Source organism: Suncus etruscus, chromosome 17 (assembly GCF_024139225.1).
Source record: "Suncus etruscus isolate mSunEtr1 chromosome 17, mSunEtr1.pri.cur, whole genome shotgun sequence".
NCBI classification, from domain to species: Eukaryota; Metazoa; Chordata; class Mammalia; order Eulipotyphla; family Soricidae; genus Suncus; species Suncus etruscus.
The window spans coordinates 65794213-65813787 of NC_064864.1; the positions used below are offsets into that span (position 1 = coordinate 65794213).

Sequence of the window (19575 nt, forward strand, 5' to 3'; positions counted from 1 at the left end):
TAAATTCACACATTAGCAGTATGTGTTGTTGTAAGTAGTGTTACAGAGAAGAAATCACAATTTAAATGTATATATAATCATCCTACAAATTGAAATAACACTGCAGTGTTAAAGGAATAGGTGCAAATAAACCTTAAGTCCTCAGAGATGGTCCCTGTTGATGTTAAGGCCTGTTTGTACAATACATTTATAACCGTATGCCTTGACCAGGTGTTGGCCAGGTCTTCATTTCTCACAACAGCTTAGCAGTATTCTGTTCGCCCACTCTCCTCTCTTATGATTGCTTTCAGAGCTATAGCCCAAGAGTGACGACACCACTATTTTTCTTACTAGTGATTGGTTTCAGCCAGGGACTGTGGATTTTTGTTGGCAACTTGGCCAGTGATGGGGGCAATTATCTAGTACCATTTTGTATGATTTGTCACATTTACTTTTATGTGCAACAGCAAAATTTTGTGTTGTCTATTGGATAGGTATTATATCTACAAATTGAACTTGAAATTTATCCTAAGTAGTTGGAATACTTGCTGTTATATAGGACCTTGTTTTAATCATGAGTTATTTTTGGTTATTGCAATGGTATCATGCCCAAATAAACCATTGTTATAAGCAGTTCTCATCAGCCAAAATGTATTAATTGGAGCAATTGAAAATTTCATTTTGTAGGGGATAGTGGATGCTTGGGTAGATTAATTTCTTAGTGAAGCTCTAAAATATTTTAAAAATATAATCCAGATAAGTCATTTGAATCCCACTCTAATTTTACTATCTGATCTAAGTGAATTTTCTTCTTTTTGACAGGTCATTGTTAACTTAGTGGACCAGACAGGAAGAGAGAAGATTATCGGTGATGCTTACCTAAAGCAGGTGCTGCTCTTTAACAACTCACAGCTCACTTACGTGTCTTTTGACTTCCATGAACACTGGTAAGAGGATTTCCTGAGATGGGATTTGGTCAGTCTTAGTGTTCATAGTAGATGCTGCCAAGTTTCTCTGCTCTTCAATAAGAAGTGAGACTGGAATGGCAGTACAATAAGGTGCAAACAGCTGACCATGATTTGATCTCCAGTACTGCATATGGTTGTCCAGCACTGCCAGGAATGATCACTGAGTAGAGATAGGAGTAAACCCTGAGCACCACTAAGTATGGCCCCAAAACAAACAGACAAGTACAAAAAAAAAGGAGTATCCTTTCTTTACTTTTAATTTTGTGGTGCTGGGAATCCAACAAAGAACCTCACATATTCAGGCATGCAGTCTACCACCAAGCCACATCCCTAGCTTATTTACTTAGTTTTAATAGGTAGTATATTGCCTAACAATGTGAGTTAGTTTTTTTCTGAAGTATCTTTCTGGTCCAGAGTGGGAGACAGAGGCATTTTTTTTCCTTAAACAATTATGTAAAAGCTTCTGGAATTTTCCTTTTTGCTTAAATAAGAGTGTGGCAGAAGTAATAAATTTCTTCCTTAAAACTCATCCTGTTGGGTCATCTTTATATTTGTATTATATTCCTGTGAATAAATTTCACTAAAGTTTAATTCAGGAAAAACAACAAAAATTTTGTTAATAACCTTACCTTGTGTTTTCATTGAGAGAATTTTTTATTGTTTCTTTTGTTTTTAGCCACACTAAGTGATGATTGGGGGGCCATGTGCCAAGATCAAACTTGAGGCAAATCATATGCCTCAGCCTTTTAGCTAAAATAAAGCTCCCGCTCCCCCAATAACTTCTATGTAAGGGGCTGGAGTAGTGGTGCAAATGGTAGGACGTTTGCCTTGCACATGGCTAACCTAGGATGACTGTGGTTCAATCCCCTCTGGCATCCCATATGATCCCCAAGCCAGGGGCGACTTCTGAGTGCATAGCCAGGAGTAACCCCTGAGTGTCACCGGGTGTGGCCCAAAAACAAAAAAGGGAACAGTGGCAGAGCGATGGTGCAGGTTGTAGGGCATTTGCCTTGCACGCAGCTGACCCAGGACGGATCGTGGTTTGATCCCCTGGAGTCTCATATGGTCCCCCAAGCCAGGGGTGATTTCTGAGCATATAGCCAGGAGTACCCCTGAGCATCACTGGGTGTAGCCCAAAAACCAAAAACCAAAAACCAAAAAAAAAAAACCAACAAAAAAAACTAAAAATGACTTCTAGGGGGCCGGGAAGGTGGCGCTAAAGGTAAGGTGTCTGCCTTGCAAGTGCTAGCGTAGGACGGACCGTGGTTCGATCCCCTGGCGTCCCATATGGTCCCCCCAAGCCAGGGGCGATTTCTGAGTGCATAGCCAGGAGTAATCCCTGAGCGTCAAACGGGTGTGGCCCAAAAACCAAAAAAAAAAAAAAAGACTTCTATGTAATTACCTAAAATTTTAATAGTGCTAACCTCATACTCATAGAAATTTAATCTTTCAAGTTATCTTAAATATCTTACATTAAATACAACTATTGACAAGTTTTTTTTTTCTTTCTTGGCTTGTATTTTAGCCGTGGAATGAAGTTTGAGAATGTTCAAACACTAACAGATGCAATTCATGACATTATTCTTGACATGAAGTGGTGTTGGTAAGTATTTTATAAGAAATCAGTTTGACAAATCCCTGGTCTATGAACCATCTGAATTTATCTGGTGTCTCTAAATGCTTAAAACAATGCAGTAAAGTGAAAAATACATTTTTCCTTGTTTTGCTCCACCTCCATGTTATCCCTCCGGCCCTGGTGTTAGGTTTTTAAACATTTCCTAAGTATTAGAGAAGGAGGATAGTTTTCAGCTTATAGAAATATATAGGAAGGGGCTGGAGAGATGGCACTAGAGGTAAGGTGTCTGCCTTGCAAGTGCTAGCCAAGGAAGGACCACGGTTCGATCCCCTGGCGTCCCATATGATGCCCCCAAGCCAGGAGCAATTTCTGAGCGCTTAGCCAGGGGTAACCCCTGAGCATCAAATGGGTGTGGCCCAAAAAAGCAAAAAAAAAAAAAAAAATGTAGGAAGAAGAAATTTCTGTAAAAGACTGAGGGAACAATAGTTGATTCAACCTTAAGGCTATAGATGGCCAGACAAAGTAGATGAGCAAGGCATGTAAATTGGTTTATTTAAACTTGTTTAGTTGCATTTCTGGAATCTTAAATGAGGGACACCATGGTGTCCAGAAGTGCCTCTGGTTTAAAAAAAAAAGTATCAGGGGCCTGAGCCTCAACAGGTGTGGCCCAAAAACAAAACAAAACAAAACAAAAAAAAGTATCATTTAGGATTATGTCAGTTCTACCTAGTACTTGTGCAGCTTAGGACAAATCAGTTTTTGTACTTTTGGTTTTGTTGGTTTTGTTTGTTCTAAATGGGCATCCCATAACTTGGTTGTCAGGATTGCTCTTATGCTCAGTTATAGAGTTCTTATTATTCTTATATTACTGTCATATAACAATGTCTGATACAGATTATGAATGCTGTTATTGTTGTTGTTGTAAGATGATCCCATATTGTCTTTGAAAAGGGTTGATCAAGCTGGGGTAATATGTAAGCAAGAAGGGATTTTTCGAGTAAATTGCATGGACTGTCTGGATCGTACCAACGTAGTCCAAGCTGCCATCGCACGAGTAGTCATGGAGCAGCAGGTAATTTGTCATCTTTTTTTTTTAAACTTTACTTAACACTAATATATAAAGTTGTTCTTAGTACAGTTGTTTCAGGTATTCAACATTCCAACACTAATCCTACCACCATATGACCTTCCCTACACCAGTGTCCCTAGTTTCTTACCCACCTCTCAAGCCTCTCTGTCCCCTTAGCAGATACAAAATAATTTACTTTATATTGCTTATTACAACATATATCTCATAAAGTCCTTGTCTGAAAATCTATGGAGCTGTTAGGTGCGAGTTGAGCCTTCTCAGTTTTTGCTTATTGAACTTAGTGGGCATCTTTGCAGCTTTCCTGTCTAATTTCCTGTGCTCCTACTGGGCTCTCAGTTCTATGGTATTTGGAGATGTTGCACTGCCACATATGCAGCCGCATGCTCCAGAAGCTGTGGAACTAGGATCATTCAGCAACTTGGCATCTCTCTGAGATTAATCATCATTTCCAAACCGGATCAGATTTCAAAGAAAGTTGGTTGTGGGCAGAATGCTGGTCTTCTGGCAGGGCAGGGGCATAGAGCTTAGGAGGCTTCAGAGATCAGGTCTACCTGTAATGACTCAGCCATGGCGTCTCTCCCTGAACGCATTTATTAAATGTTACATTAAAAGAGCATGTGTTTTGAATGTGTATGTTGAAAGTCAGCATGTGCAACTTTCAGATGTGTCTACTCTAGAAGATTAACATGTCTGGCTTCAGCTGGACAACTTTGGACATTTACCCAGATTTATTTGTCCATACACGAGGTCCTCTTGCATCATGGTTTTTTTCAATTTGGAATCTTTGGATTGCAAATTATTTTGTTTTCACATGTAAATAACTAACTAAAATCTTGGTTCTATACATTTATTGTATCTAAGCACCTGGTGGCATTACAATGTGGAAACCACAAACTTTGCCAGAAAGAAGTTAAATATCTTGAAAAAAAAATGTTTATTTCCTTCTTTCTCCTCCCTTTGTTGTGTGCTAACTGTGGGTTGCATCCTGGGGTCAGGGGTATTACCCCTGGTAGTGCTCAGGGGCTTAGAGTTACTTCCAACAGTGTCACTCTCCACCCAGTGGAGCTCAGGAATCTCAAGGCTGTACCCACTGGTTTTTTTGTTTTTTTTTGTTTTGGTTTTTGGTTTTTGGGTCATACCCGGCAGCGCTGAGGGGTTACTCCTAGCTCTGTGCTCCTGGCTCTGTCACTCCTGTGTGTACTCCTGGCTCTGTCACTCCTGGCAGGCTTGGTGGTCCATATGGGATTCAAACCAGGACCCGTCCTGTATAGGTTGTGTGCAAGGAAAACACCTTACCACTTTGCTATCGCTCCGGCCTCTAGTACCAGTATTTTTTTTTTTTTTTGTGGTTTTTGGGTCACACCTGGCAGTGCTCAGGGGTTATTCCTGGCTCCAGGCTCAGAAATTGCTCCTGGCATCCACGGGGGACCATACGGGGCGCCGGGATTCGAACCGATGACCTCCTGCATGATGGGCAAACGCCGTACCTCCATGCTATCTCTCCGGCCCCATAGTACCAGTATTTTTAACTACTGTGAGATCATATGTACTTTTTTAATGTTGACTCTAAACCATTCCTTCTGTATATGGAGCTGTCCGGTGCTAGTTGAGCCTTCTCCACCATGTTTTTGCTCTGCCATTGGGGCCACTCATGGAAGACCCTGCGTGGGTTGATGATGGTAGTAAGGGACCTACTTCTTCACCAGTACATTTCTTTGAACAGCACTCTCATTGGGGCTTTTGTCATCCCAGACTTGGCATTTTTTCCTTGGAATTTTGTGCTGCAGATGGAATCTGCTTCCTGTAATTGTGCCTGTCACCACAGCATCCCCCTTTGGTCACCCGCATATACCTTCTTTATCCTTCCAACCCTCCCCCCTTTCTAATTCTTACCAGGCAAAAATTTCTAGCATGGCTTTTGCTTTTCTCTAGTAAAATCAGGTACATTCTTAGAGGATCTGTTCTCTCTGATACTGCAGTTAAGTTGTCAGGCTCTTGATGTATCTTCTCAACTTTAAAATGGGGCTGATAACCTGGCATAGGAGTGTTAGTAGTAAACAAGATAATTAACTGATGAGGTAAAGGTCTTAGAATCCTAGGCCTGGCACAGTATTAATATTATTTAGGATCCAGTTTATGTTCTGGTACTACAATTACTGTTGTTTTTGTTTTTTTGTTTGGTTTGGGGGGGGGGATGGGTTCCCAAGTGTTTCTCTGGAAGCAACTGTCAGTGACTATTGACCAACCAGGTTAAATACAGAGTGTAGTACTGCTCTGCCCCTGCCAGGGATACTCAGGGCTATACCTGACAATTTCAGGAGGGACCAAGTGGTGCCAGAGATTGTAAACATACAAGGCATATCTTATAACCCCTGTGTTACCTCCGCAATCCTTATCTGTAGTTTTTTTTTTATTATTATTTTTAGTTTAACTTCAATGGCAAATTTAAATCAACACATATTCTAATATGAGCCTCCACCTTAAAAGTGATACCAAAGCAGCTTAGTTATTTTATTCTGTTTATTGAACTATAGCAATTCATTACCTATCCCTCAGGTGCTTCATTTCAAAAGAGTCTGCAAATGTTTAATTTCTTTAAGAATCTTAAATTGCGGGCCCAGAGAGATAGCACAGCGGCGTTTGCCTTGCAAGCAGCCGATTCAGGACCAAAAGGTGGTTGGTTCTAATCTCGGTGTCCCATATGGTCCCCCATGCCTGCCAGGAGCTATTTCTGAGCAAACAGCCAAGAGTAACACCTGAGCACCACTGGGTGTGGCCCAAAAACCAAAAAAAAAAAAAAAAAGAATCTTAAATTGCTTATGATCATGTGTCCTTTCTCTACAGCATACATTGTATGCTATAGTGTACTAACTTGTCCCTAACTCACAATTGTGTTTATTTTAGCTGAAAAAATTAGGTGTAATGCCCCCAGAACAGCCACTGCCAGTGAAATGCAATCGCATCTATCAGATAATGTGGGCCAATAATGGTGATGCCATCAGCAGACAGTATGCGGGGACAGCCGCTCTGAAGGTAAGCGCATCCCTCCTTGCCACAAGCACTGTGGTCTCATTTGGTGTTGAGCGAACAGTTAACCAGGTTTTCAACGAAAGAGATGTGGGCTACTGGTCATGTTCTTAACTCCATTCTGGAGTCTTAACAACTGAAAAAATGTGGAGTGTGTAAATAGAATGTTTCTAAACCATAAACAAGAAAATTGGCAGTAATCATCATTTACTCCGGGCTCTGTGGTCAGTGATCACTCATGACAGGCTCAGGGGACTATAATGGAGTGCTAGGATCAAATTTGGTTCAGCCACGTGTAATAATCTACCCACGGCTATCTCTCCGGCCCCTCTCTGTTTTTTCTTATATCGGAAGTTTGTGGGGTTTGAGAATATTGTTATTTTGTTGTGATAAAATAAGTGTTGGCCTTACAAATGTTAGAAACTCCACATATTTCCAAGAATAGCTTTCCCTGAAAGTACCATTAGCTGTGAAGACTTGGTGCCACAAATAGCACATAACTGTTTGACCTGGTTTTTTGTCAGTGAAATACTAGATTTTTTTGTTTTTGTTTTTGTTTTGGGTCACAGGATCCGTCCCGGGTTGGCAGCATGCAAAGCAAATGCCCTACCGCTGTGCTATCACTCTGGCCCCTAGAAGATATTTGAATTTAGCTACCCTTTTTATATTTTTATTTTTTTCTTAGCTTTGGTGATACATCTCGTGTTCAGGGCTTACTCTGGATCTGTACTTAGGAATTGTTCTTGGAGAGTTCAGAGGTACCAGGGATTGAACCCAGATTGGCTGTGTGCAAGGCAAGCATCCTAGTCACTATACAATTGCTTCGGCCTCATACCCTGTTTAGATTTTTTTTTTGGTAGACATTTTTAAATGTCCAGTTAAAAATTTTAAAATGTCCATTTTAAAGAATTCCAGTCTTGAATGGAAAGCTCATATTGGTTTGCGGATCTTTGTTGTTTCTGAATAAATGGTACAAATGCCTTTTTTCTTGACTTCACAAGGGCGACTTCACAAGGACAGGAGAAAGGAAGTTGGTGGGCGTGATGAAGGATGGCGTGAATTCAGCCAATAGGTATTACCTGAATCGATTTAAGGATGCTTACAGGCAAGCAGTTATAGGTAAGAAACATAAAGGCCTTTCTTGATTAATATTTTATAGAAGTTAGCTTTATTAAATAGCCTCTGTTTTTTATTATATCATTGTGTTTTTATATCTAGCATGTCACTTGTAAATCAAATTTAGGTTATTGCAAGATTAGACTTGGACAGATTTTTTAAATCTAGAGCAAGAAAAGAAATCATATTTTCCATAATAGTTAGTTTGCTACTCATTTCATAAGAAGCTTCTGGAATAAGGTATCCCAAAATTTCATCAGCTGGGACTGTAGGAGCCAGAGCGATAGCATAGTGGTAGGGCATTTGCCTTGTCAACCTCGGAAGGACTCTGGTTCGATTCCTGGCATCCCATATGGTCCCCAGAGCCTGGCAAGAGTAACGCGAGCACCAATGGGTGTGCCCAGAAACCAAAAAAAACTTGGACTGTAGTGATGGTACAACAAGTAAGGTACTTACTTTGCACTAACCTTGATCATCCTGGTTTCAATCCCCAGCATTCCATCATCTGAGTCTCCCAGAAGTGACTCCTAAAATGCAAAGCCAGGAATAAGCACTGAGCATAGCTGAGTGTAGCCCAAAAGACAAAACAAAAACTCATGCTGTTTGATATTCTGTTAGTCAAACTTAAGAGGTATAATTCTTTCCCCTTGTGACACTTATCTTTATATTGTGGATAATTACACCAACCTTTCCATTGAGTATAATTTATAGCTAGGGATTAGAGTATCAGATTTAGAGATTGTCCTAACTGGTTCTTATTACTGAGTAGAGGAAATAGGGGGTTAGGTCGTTCAGTGGAATGTATACCTTGGCATGTTTTTGTTTTGAGTTTTATTTTTATTTACTAGTAATGAAAATATTACCTTAGGGCTGGAGCAGTAGCATAGCAGGGTAGGGTGTTTGCCTTGCACACGGCAACCTGGCATCCCACATGGTCTCATGAGTCTGCCAGGAATAATTTCTGAGCACAGAGCCAGGACTAACTACCCCTGATTGCCACCAGGTGTGGCCCAAAAAGAAAATATTAAAGAAGGGAAACAAACAAAAAAATTTTTTAAAGAAAAAGAAAATATTACCTTAAAGAATTAAAGTAGGGGCCGGGCAGTGGCGCTAAAGGTAAGGTGCCTGCCTTGCCTGCGCTAGCCTTGGACGGACCGCGGTTCGATCCCCCGGTGTCCCATATGGTCCCCCAAGCCAGGAGCAACTTCTGAGCACATAGCCAGGAGTAACCCCTGAGCGTTACCGGGTGTGGCCCAAAAACCAAAAACCAAAAAAAAAAAAAAAAAAAAAAAAAAGAATTAAAGTAGATCTAGAGTATTTTGGATTAGGTCAAATGTAAGATCTTGCCCTGTGGTTTTCAAGACTATTTTTGAAATATCTTTCAGCCTAATACTACTTTACACATGAAATATATGAAGACTTGAGTCACAGATTGCTTAGGAATTTGAAAAATTTGTTGTAAATAAGTTTATTTGCCACTGATAGAATATATACTGAATGGAAAATTGTTTCCTACCGTTTGGAAGAAAAATAAGATACTTTATTCTGATCTAGCAACTCAGTTATGTTATGAGGACCCCGGCTCCCTTTATTCACCACCTGTAATATCAATCAGCTCATCCTTCCTAAATCTGGGATGCTTAAAGTTTTGATTTCCTGCTTCCCTCTATAGACATTGTTCTTAAGTCTTTCCCTGGAGTCTCCACCAGTCTGATGTGTTCCATCCTAGTTAGCTATAGGGAACCAGATTATAGTGATTTGTTGAAACTTGAGCCACATGCCACTAGGAAAATCTGAGCTGTACTTGTGCCCTCTTGTAAATTGGATTATTTGTCTTTTTATGGTTCAGTTGTTCTTACAACCTTATCAGATAGGAACTTGTATCCAGAATATATCCACTTCCTTATGAACAAAAAGGCTTTCTTTTTTTATTTTGTTGGCTTTTTCTGGGTCACAGCTGGTGGCGCTCAGGAGGGTTACTCCAGGCTCTGTGCTCAGAAATTGCTTCTGGGAGGCTCAGGGAATCAAACCAGGGTCCATCCTGGGTTGGCCACATACAAGGCAAACACCTTACCACTGTGCTATAACTCAGGCCCCATTTGAACAAAAAGTTTTTCAAATGTTGTTGATGTCTATTGATGTGTATTTAACGATTTTGCTTTGTGACTTGGGTGTCAGATTTTTTAATGCCTAATCCAAGACCTTAGATAGATAGATAGATAGATAGATAGATAGATAGATAGATAGATAGATAGATAGATAGATAGATAGATAGATAGATTTTTTTGATGCCTAATCCAAGGCCTTAGAGCCAGGGGTCCTCAAACTTTTTAAACAGGGGCCAGTTCACTGTCCCTCAGACCATTGGAGGGTCTGATTGTAGTAAAAACAAAACTTATGAACGAATTCTTATGCACACTGCATATATCTTATTTTGCAATGAAGAAACAAAACAGATACAAATACAATATGTGGCCCGCGGGCCATAGTTTGAGGACCACTGCTAGACAGACAGACAGACACCTGAATTTTATGAAAGTTTTGGGGGCTCGAGTACAGCAGGAATGGTACAGCAACTAGGGTGTTTGCCTTGCATGTGGCCAATCTAGGTTCAATTCCCAGCACCTCACATGGTCCTCTGAGCACAGAGCCAGGAATAAGCCTGAGCATTGTCAGGTAGGGCCTAAAACCAAACAATCTATGGATGAGGGTGTGACTCAGCAATAAAGCACTGCCTTGCATATGTGAGGCTCAATTCCTGGTACCATACAAATCAAATCAAGTAAAAATGTCCTAGTAAATGAAGGTGATGATAGATGTGAATACTCTCCACTCTAGATTTGATGCAAGGCATCCCAGTGACAGAAGATCTTTATTCCATATTTACCAAGGAGAAAGAGCATGAAGCTTTGCATAAGGAAAGTCAGAGGAGCCACCAGGAACTAATCAGTCAGCTGTTACAAAGTTACATGAAGCTGCTCCTGCCTGATGATGAAAAGTTCCATGGGGGCTGGGCCCTCATCGACTGTGACCCCAGGTGAGCCGGGTCCTGGGGATTGACTAAGACACAGCAATTTCTGAGACTGGACCTGTTACAGTGAACCCTCTCAGGGGTCCCTAGAGCTGTGGGCTTAGATGTTGGTGCGTGACATCTTTCAAATACACAGCAGCCACTAAGGCAGGCCCACTGAGGCACTGACAAGTCAGTCAGGAAGAAAAAAAATTGTAAGTGAAATATTTGGCTTTATAATTTGAAAAACTAGTTTTCATGCGATTGTGTGGGTCTCTATCCTGGCCCAGAGCCTGTGTTTGTTTGATTAATGCACATGCCAAGCACAGCAAGATGCCAGAGACTTGTAAAGTCATCCTGGCATTTTGCAAAAGAAACGGACCAACAAATGCCTAAAACATATGTGGTGCTAGGGATGGAACCTGGATCTCCAGTAAGATTTTACATGCTGTTTTTTTGGGGGTTTGTTTTGGTTTTGGCTTTTGTGTGTGATTTTTATTTTTTAAAATATCTTTACGATAGAACTTCTACAATGCTGTGGGGCCATAGATAGTACAGCTAGTTTTACACCCTGACAGTTGATCTCTAGCACCCCATATGTTCCCCAGAACCTCACCAGGAATTAGCTCCGAGCACTGCCAGATGTAGCCCCAAAAAAATCAGGAAAAAAAGGAAAAGAAAAAAAGAAAACTAGGGTGAAAATCCATACCAAAAAAATTCTCCTGATGGCTGAATTTTATGGTGGAAAAAATACTGCAGCAGATCTGAGAGTGCCTGTAGCGCTCGGGGGTGGGGGGGTGGGGAGGCTGGAGAAGTCTATGCGGCCCCTCAATTGCGGCTGCGCGCCCCCTCTTCTGCACCCCTCCCCTACCTCTGCAATGCAGATCTTAGAGCCCCTGCGCAGCAGAGCCTGAGACCCCAAGTGGATGACGTTAGAGCCCCCAACTCTTGGTGGCAGGGTAAAAAGCCCCTGGCACGGTCGAGCCCTTGAGCCCGGGCAGTAATAGTAGAGTAGAGCCCCCCGACCCCATGGTGCTGTAGAGTAGAAGTAGAGCCCCCAACCCTGAGCCCCGCCACACTCCATCCCGGCTAGTGCGGTAGATATCCTGCACAGGACAGTGGAGGTCTTCGCATGGCAGGAGCCCCCCGGCCCAGGCAGGCGGTGCCGCTTTTGCACTGTTGCTTTGCCATAGGGGCCACGGGGGGCGGCGGGCACGGGCGCTATTGCCCATAGCTCGGTGTGCACAAACACCCCCCCACCCACCCACCTACCCATCTGCCGCAGTGCCCCGCCCGCGCCTTGGCGCAGAGGGTCGGGCCGGCTCGGGAGGGCGGCGCTGCGCCTGCGCCCTGCCTCTGCCGCGGTGGCCGTGGGCAGCTCTGGTGACGCACAGCCAGTTGCTGCTGGACCTCGGTCGGTGCGGTGCTGTGCTGCTGGCTCGCTGTGGGCGACGCAGTGCGGAGCTTGCTGCCTTCATCCCCGAGCGCTAGACGGACAGACGCGGACGCCAGACGCCACGATGCCCCGCTCCCACCGCCGAGTGCGCAGCGTCCAGCGCCCCGCAGCTGCCCGCGCGCCCCCCCGGGCCCCGGAGCCCATCCCCGAGCCCCCCAGCCTGGCCTCGGCTTTCAAAATGGTCCTCCTTTTCGCTGGACTCATGATGAAAGTCCCCATGGGCCTGTATTTCCCCTCCAAGCTGCTGCTTTTCCAGGGCCTCCTGCACATGTCGCCCGAGGATAGCGGCTTCTACGCCACCGTGGTGGCCGTGGCGGGGCTGCACATGGTGCTGGCCGTGTTCGTGTTCGTGGCGTGGAAGGAGACCACGCTGGGGTGGCCCGAGAGCAAGGACGAGTAGTTAGGGCCGGGCCGGGGCGGCGCGGGTGCCCCAGGCAGCATCGTCTCCCGCATCGTGTGTCTTGTGTCGTGTCGTGTCGTGTCGTCGTGTCTTGTGTGTCCCTGAGCTGGGGAGGGGGCGGGGGGAGGGTCTTCTGGGTTTTCTGGGTCCTGCGGCAGAGGTTGGGGGTGGGCGGGGGGGCGCTTTTTTCCGTCGCGGTGTTTTCGTTGAGGACTTTTTTGGTTCCACTTGCGGGGCTGCGGCCGCTGTAAATAGTACCTGGCCGGAGCGGGGCAACTGGCGAAACCTGCGCATCCTGGTGTCCTGAGTGCACGTGAGTGACTGTAGGAAGAGCCCAAATTTATCTGATTATGGCATTGGGGTCTTTAATTTTAGCATGAGCGTATTTATGTTAATAAGGTAGAGGATTCATTCACGGGGGGGGGGCAGGTATTTTATTTGAATATAGTAGCATCGGGGGCTAAAAAGATAGCTGTTTCCCCCAGGTTCCTACCCCCACATCATATGGGGTCCCCCGAACCAGGAATAATTGTTGACCACTGCTCAAAAAATGAACAAAAGATGGCGGGGGTGGGTGGGTGGGGGAAGAATGCTCCTTGTTCCTTAGAAACCAACCTGTTTTTGTTTAAAAATGGGAGGGGGGGTACCAGCATAGCTAGATTCGGTTCCATTTTTACAGTTCATATGTAATGCAAAATGATTTCAGATGTGTAGTTGTTTTGAAAGATGGATGTGGGAATTCTTTTGCAGCCCGTTTTCTTTATTCCTGATCCCACCTCTCTACCCCATTCCCAGCCTATTTGAAAAGAAGATTCGTAGCTCTACAAGTGGGTTTTTTTTTTTCTTTAATGGATTGAATACATTTAACTTCAGGAGTACTTGTTAATCTCATCCCATTATTTTCTTCTTCTTCCCCTTTGTCAACTGGGTCTGCCGCAGTGTACTTGCAGAATGTGCTTTGCAGAAGTGCAGGTGAAAATGAAAATACTTAATCCCCTGTATTATGTTTATACAGCCTCATAGATGCCACTCACCGAGACGTGGATGTGCTGCTTCTGCTTTCCAGTTCTGCCTACTATGTGGCCTAGTGAGTTGTCTCTTTTAAATTTAAATGAATGTTCTCCCCACCCCTTATTTAGAATCCGTAAGACAAATATAATAGTGTTATTGCCACAGATACGTTTAAAGCTTCATTGGACTCCTTCACACTGTGTTACATGAATGTGGCTTGTTATCAGTTTGAAATGATTCAAATCATAACCGGTATTTGTTCTTTCCGCATCTAGAATTCTTTTCTGTCTTGGAACATACGCCTCACATTTTTATTGTGAGTCACCTCACGTCACTGTTGTGATGACTGCATTGCAGTTCCATGTTTCGACGCTGTGCGGCAGTGAGAGACTTTGCGCATAATGACGCAGTCCCTGGCACACACACACCCCCACCTTACTTAATGAAATCATTATATGCCATTGGTGTTTCACTGTCAGATTGAGATCCAGAAAGACTACTGCATAATTGTGCCACAAATCAGGACACAAGTACTTCTTCCACATCACCTTACCAGAACTGATTTTTAATTTCCTAAGTCCTTTCTTTTTGACCTGTGTGACTCATTGTACTGCGTAGGTAGTCCAATTGTACTACTGGCATCTGTCATAGGGAGCTTTCATTCTTGATTTTGGATAAGATGGTTTTAGTGTCTGATCAGTACACTTTTGCTTGAATCTATTAAATTTGTCATCTACTTTTTAAAAGAATTTTCTTCACCTTTGGGTATTTTGTGCTCTGGGAGATTTTAACTGCATAGTATCTGTTGTTATATCTCAGCTCTTAAGCCTCTTGACTTCTGATTTTAATCCTCCTAACTAATCTCTCTCCCTTTAGTTACGATGATGAAGTTGATAAAGTAAATCAGTATCAACGACTAAGTCTGGAAGATCTTGAAAAAATAGAAATAGGTAAGTTTTTAGCTAAGTAAATCAGAAAGCAGTTACTGGCTTATAAGTGTGGGTCAAGAGCAACCTTTATACCATTTTATTAGAACCACAAAAGGATACTTTATTTTTAAGAAACTTCAAGACACTGATTAATATAACCTAACTGGTCATCTTGTAAAGATCACCTTAGTGATCTTAGTTATCACTTCTGTGTTTGAGAGGGGAAAGCCATATGCAGCAAGTAGGGTATTTGCCTTATAGGCAGCTGACCCAGGTTTGATTCCTAGTATCCCACACACCACCAGGACTGATCTTTAAATGTCAAGCCAGGAGTGACCCCTGAGCATCACTGGCTGTGGCCCAAAAATAAAAAAAAAATTTAAAAAGTGTTTTGTTTTGGACTACATTAAACTGTGCTAGGGCTTATTCCTCTGTACTCAAATCATTCCCATTGGGGCCCAGGGGTGTTAGAGATTGAACCTTGGTTGGTAAGTACTTGTATTCTCCAGTCCCCGAATGAGCATTTGATATCTGAAACTGAAATTTTTATTTATAACTTTATCAAACAAAATGATCATAAGCTTTGTGAGATCTTTTAGATGATAAAACATAATGCTACAAATTCAACAACACTCACTCAAAACAGGAGATCTAAACTGCAATACTGAACTTTGTAATGTGCCTGTCAAGGTGGCAGGCAAGGGGGTGGGGAGTAGGGGAAGGGATAAGGGAATATGAGAACACTGGTGGTGGAATTAGTGTTGACATATACCTAAAACTCAATTATCAAAACTTTGTAAATCATGGTTCTTTAATTTAAAAAATATTTCAGTGCCAAGAGTAAGCCCTGAGAACCACCAGGTGTGGGCCTCCCCCACAAAAAAATTATAAAAGAAAGGAACTATACTCCTCACTGTATTTTTAGGTCCAGAACCCACTCTTTTTGGCAAGCCGAAGTTCTCCTGCATGCGATTGCATTACAGATACAAAGAAGCAAGTGGCTACTTCCACACGCTGAGAGCTGTCATGCGCAATCCAGAAGAAGATGGGAAAGGTACGAAACACGAGGATAAGACAGTGATTATTTTTTTAATCTGCTTTTACAAGCCCACAAGAACTTGATACCTACATACAATTATCAACTCACTGACCCAGGGACAGATTTATGGTTTGATACGGTATAACATCAGCTTAGCTTCTCTGATACAGGGAGGTTATCTGAACTTGGTAGGGTTTGGGGCAAGAGAATTGCTAATGGAGATTTAGCCAGTTGGGCTGGTTGGGAGTCAGGGCTTTTCTGACCACACAGGGAAGAATTGGGCTTCTGTGGGCCAGAGCAATAAGGTAAGGTAAGTTTGCCTTGCACGAGACTGACCTGGGTTCAATCTCCAGCATCCCATATGATCTCTGAGCACCACCAGGAGTCAAGCAAATTTTATTTTGTTCTAAGACCAAAAATTCATCTAGGCTCTGCGTGCAAAGTGCTGTTTTCAGCAGGCTGCTGTGCTTATGTTTCAGATACCCTGCAGTGCATTGCAGAGATGCTGCGGATCACCAAGCAAGCAATGGGGTCAGATGTACCAATAATGGAGAAAAAACTTGAGAGGCAAGTATCCTTCTGCTTTTCTCTCACATATCAAGAAGCCATTATTTCAGTCTTCATTTCTTTAGACATAATTGCAGACAGGAGAGAAGTTGCATCATGATGTGTGATGGGTTGATAGAGAGCAAAGTACATTTCTATTGATTAAAAAACAATGCTTGTTTTGGGGCCATACCTGGTGGTGCTCAGGGCTTACTCTTGGCTCTGTGCTCAGGGATCATCTGCCCTTCTAGGTTCAGGAAACCTATATGAGATACCAAGGATCAAACCCAGGTTGGCCTCTCTGACCCCAAGTGATCTATTTTAAATGGCAAAAATATCATCTGGTATATAAAATTTAAGTAGCTAAAGAATTTTAAACACTCAGGTTTTGGGGTTGGAGAGATAGCACAGTGGTAGGGCATTTGCCTTGTGTGTAACCGACCCAGGAAAGACCCGGGTTTGATTCCCGGCAACCCATATGGTTCCTTGAGCCTGCCAGGAGTAATTTCTGAGCACAGGGCCATATGTAAACTGAGCACTACCAGGTATAACACAAAAACAAAGAAACACAACAAACCACAGGTTTTATGAATCTGTAAAAGGAACCCCTACCAATGAACTAATTTCCATTTAAAATTGGTGGCTCAGCATTTGAGCACTTATTATCTTGATCTGTTAGGCCCTGGGTTCACTCCTAGAACCATCCAAAAAGAGAGGGGACAGGTTGTGGCTCAACCATCAAGCACATGACTTGTGTATTTGAAATGTGGGCTTCCCAGGTTTTTATAAAACAGGAAATCTGGGTTCTGTCCTTGGGAAAACAAGAGCCTCTGAGCACCAAACTGGAATTACTCCCAAAGCACTGCTTAGTGTGAGGTAAAAGAGGTTTTATCCAGATGAGCAAGTTTCTGTCCACATTCCACAAGGTGGGTGTACAGCACTTTGCCTCATACCTCTACGTGAGATCAGCATATTTTTAAAAATTTTGCTTTACAGTTTTTGTTTTTTGGGTCACACCCAGTGGTGTTCAGGGGCTACTCCTGGGTCTGCACTCAGAAGTCGCTCCTGGCAGGCTTCGAGAACCCATATGGGATGCCAGGATTCGAACCGGGGTCTGTTCTGTGTTGGCTGTGTGCAAGGCAAACACCACAGTGATATTGCTCCAGCCCCAAACAAGCATATTTTTTCACTTTACAGCAGATCATTACAAGTGCTATGGTGGATTAGATAGGGAATTACAACTTTCTTCCTGTGTTACTTTTTAGAAAGAGCAGTAAACCACATGAAGACATCATTGGCATTCGCTCTCAAAACCAAGGCTCTCTGGCCCAAGGGAAAAAATTTTTAATGAGCAAATTCTCCTCTCTAAATCAGAAAGTAAAACAGACAAAATCCAACGTAAGTATTGGCAATCTACGAAAACTAGGTAACTTTACAAAACCCGAAATGAAAGTTAACTTTCTAAAACCAAATTTAAAAGTCAACCTTTGGAAGTCAGACAGTAGCCTTGAGGCCCTGGAAAGTGTAGGTGCGGCTGAGGGCGAGCTCCAGGCGGAGTCAGACGGGGAAGTGTCTTCGGAGAATGACTCCTTCCACTCAGATGAGTTCCTCAGCAGCTCCAGGTGTGATGGAGACCAGCAGGTAGCTGGCTCCTTAGAGAATGTGGGGCCAGTAGACTATGTTCTTCCCAGCTGTGGCATTATTGCTTCAGCCCCGAGGTTGGGTGGTCGATCCCAGTCCATCAGCAGCACTGAGGGCAGCATTCACGGAAGTGGGCTCGAAAAAGGTTGTGTGCCTCCTGTGAAGAAGAGTCCCTCTGCTGACCATATACACAGACTGGCTGGGGGTGCCAAGCCGATGGAGATCTACTGCCACAGATTTGTACATGACGCACAACACAAAATGATCCGGCAGTCGGAGAGCAGGTCTGTGTCTCAGCAGGTTGGTGAGGACAGAGTGACCAATCAAGTTGCTCACGAAGAAATCCAAACTCCATCAGAGTCAGTGGGACAGGTACCGTCTCGGCCGTCCCAGTTAGATGTGTCTTTAGCAGGCCCACAACTTTTGTCCGTTGAAACTGCACACGTAGTGGTATCTGAAAAGACCCCAGGTTCTGGATCCAGCATGCTTGAACTTGAGACAGGGCTTCACATGACTCCTTCTCCCTCTGAAAGCAGTAGCAGCAGAGCCGTCTCTCCCTTTGCCAAGATTCGAAGCTCCATGGTCCAGGTAGCTAATATTACCCAAGCAGGACTAACCCAAGGCATCAACTTTGCAGTGGCAAAGGTTCAGAAAAGCCCCGCAGAACCGGAAGTAGTTAATGAAGTCCAGCAAAATGAATTTAAGAGTATGTTTACACAGTGCCAGACACGAATAATCCAGATTTAATTTCTAGTCAGAGAGAATCCTGTGGCTTAAAAGACTTCCAAGCTAGGACAGGGGTTAAGGTGTTTGTCTTGCCTATGATTGACCCTGGTTCAGTTCCCAGCACCTTATCCCTAAGCACCGCTGGGTGTGCCCCAACCTTCCCCTCTAAAATAGGCTGTACTGTGATTTTGAATGTAGGAATAACAAATCCTAATTAAGTCTGTTGGGAAACATTTTGAAACATTTTGAAAGAAGTCAGAACTTGAGGGATTTCCCAATTTAGAAGTGGGGATAGCAGAAATGTATCGTTCTAGAATGTGCAGACAAAGAAAGCAGTGGCTTTCTTTGAAAGAAATTAGGACTGGATTATCTGGAGACGTAATAGCCTATCATTTTTTGGTGGAACAGGTAGAGTGACGCAGATGACGTATAAAAATGGATGTGATCCCATTTAGCAAATTAGTGCTTCATAATTTGATGTCAGTTTCTAAGTATTACCTCAACAGGATATTTAGTTTATTTGAATAAAATACTCCTAGTTTAAAAAATTGAACTGAGTTACTTGATTTGGCACTGCAGTCAAGAAATACGCCCATTTTAACTAGCACACCCTTACCCCTACACTCATATTCTGCTTAAACATATTTAAAATGTTATGTTACTTTGCATACCCTAAAGTCTGAGTGTACTTTGCCATTCCTATCAAACCTGAAACATGAGATATGAATAACAGCCCTGTTATGAAAACATCTTGTTTTCAGGAACACAACTAAATTTTTTGGAAATTGGTCATTCTTAAATTTCTTAAAGGTAGTCTTACTAAATTCTAACTCTTTTTAGGGGGGGAATTCCTTAGCATTTAACATAGACTACAGTACCCAACTATTAAGAATTTAGTCTGAAGCACAGCTGTGCTAAAACTGAATTTATAACTACAACCCTACCCACAAGGAACTAGGAGGGCCTCTTCTGTAAGCCCACAGAGAGAAAGAAGAGTGCACATCTTATTCCAAGCAAGTATTGATTTGTCTGGTATCTTGAAAGGAGTCGTTGAAATGATT

General features: G+C 42.9%; 1 protein-coding gene across 4 annotated transcripts in view; it reads left to right on the forward strand.

The window, feature by feature from the left end:
* The window catches only part of INPP5F (inositol polyphosphate-5-phosphatase F), a 75961-nt gene extending 56792 nt beyond the window's left edge, over positions 1-19169 (forward strand). For 2 of the 4 annotated variants that reach the window (XM_049764410.1, XM_049764411.1), the window contains 11 exons: positions 802-926; positions 2473-2550; positions 3475-3595; positions 6518-6646; positions 7642-7759; positions 10595-10793; positions 13638-13709; positions 14510-14583; positions 15488-15616; positions 16081-16172; positions 17417-19169. In XM_049764410.1, the coding sequence (XP_049620367.1) occupies positions 802-926; positions 2473-2550; positions 3475-3595; positions 6518-6646; positions 7642-7759; positions 10595-10793; positions 13638-13709; positions 14510-14583; positions 15488-15616; positions 16081-16172; positions 17417-18535 (2256 nt within the window). In that variant the 3' untranslated portion in view covers positions 18536-19169. Of the gene's footprint in view, positions 1-801; positions 927-2472; positions 2551-3474; positions 3596-6517; positions 6647-7641; positions 7760-10594; positions 10794-13637; positions 13710-14509; positions 14584-15487; positions 15617-16080; positions 16173-17416 lie in introns of those variants that run through there. The other 2 variants (XM_049764412.1, XM_049764413.1) reach the window with 2 other exon arrangements.
* The last annotated feature ends 406 nt before the right edge of the window (positions 19170-19575 follow it).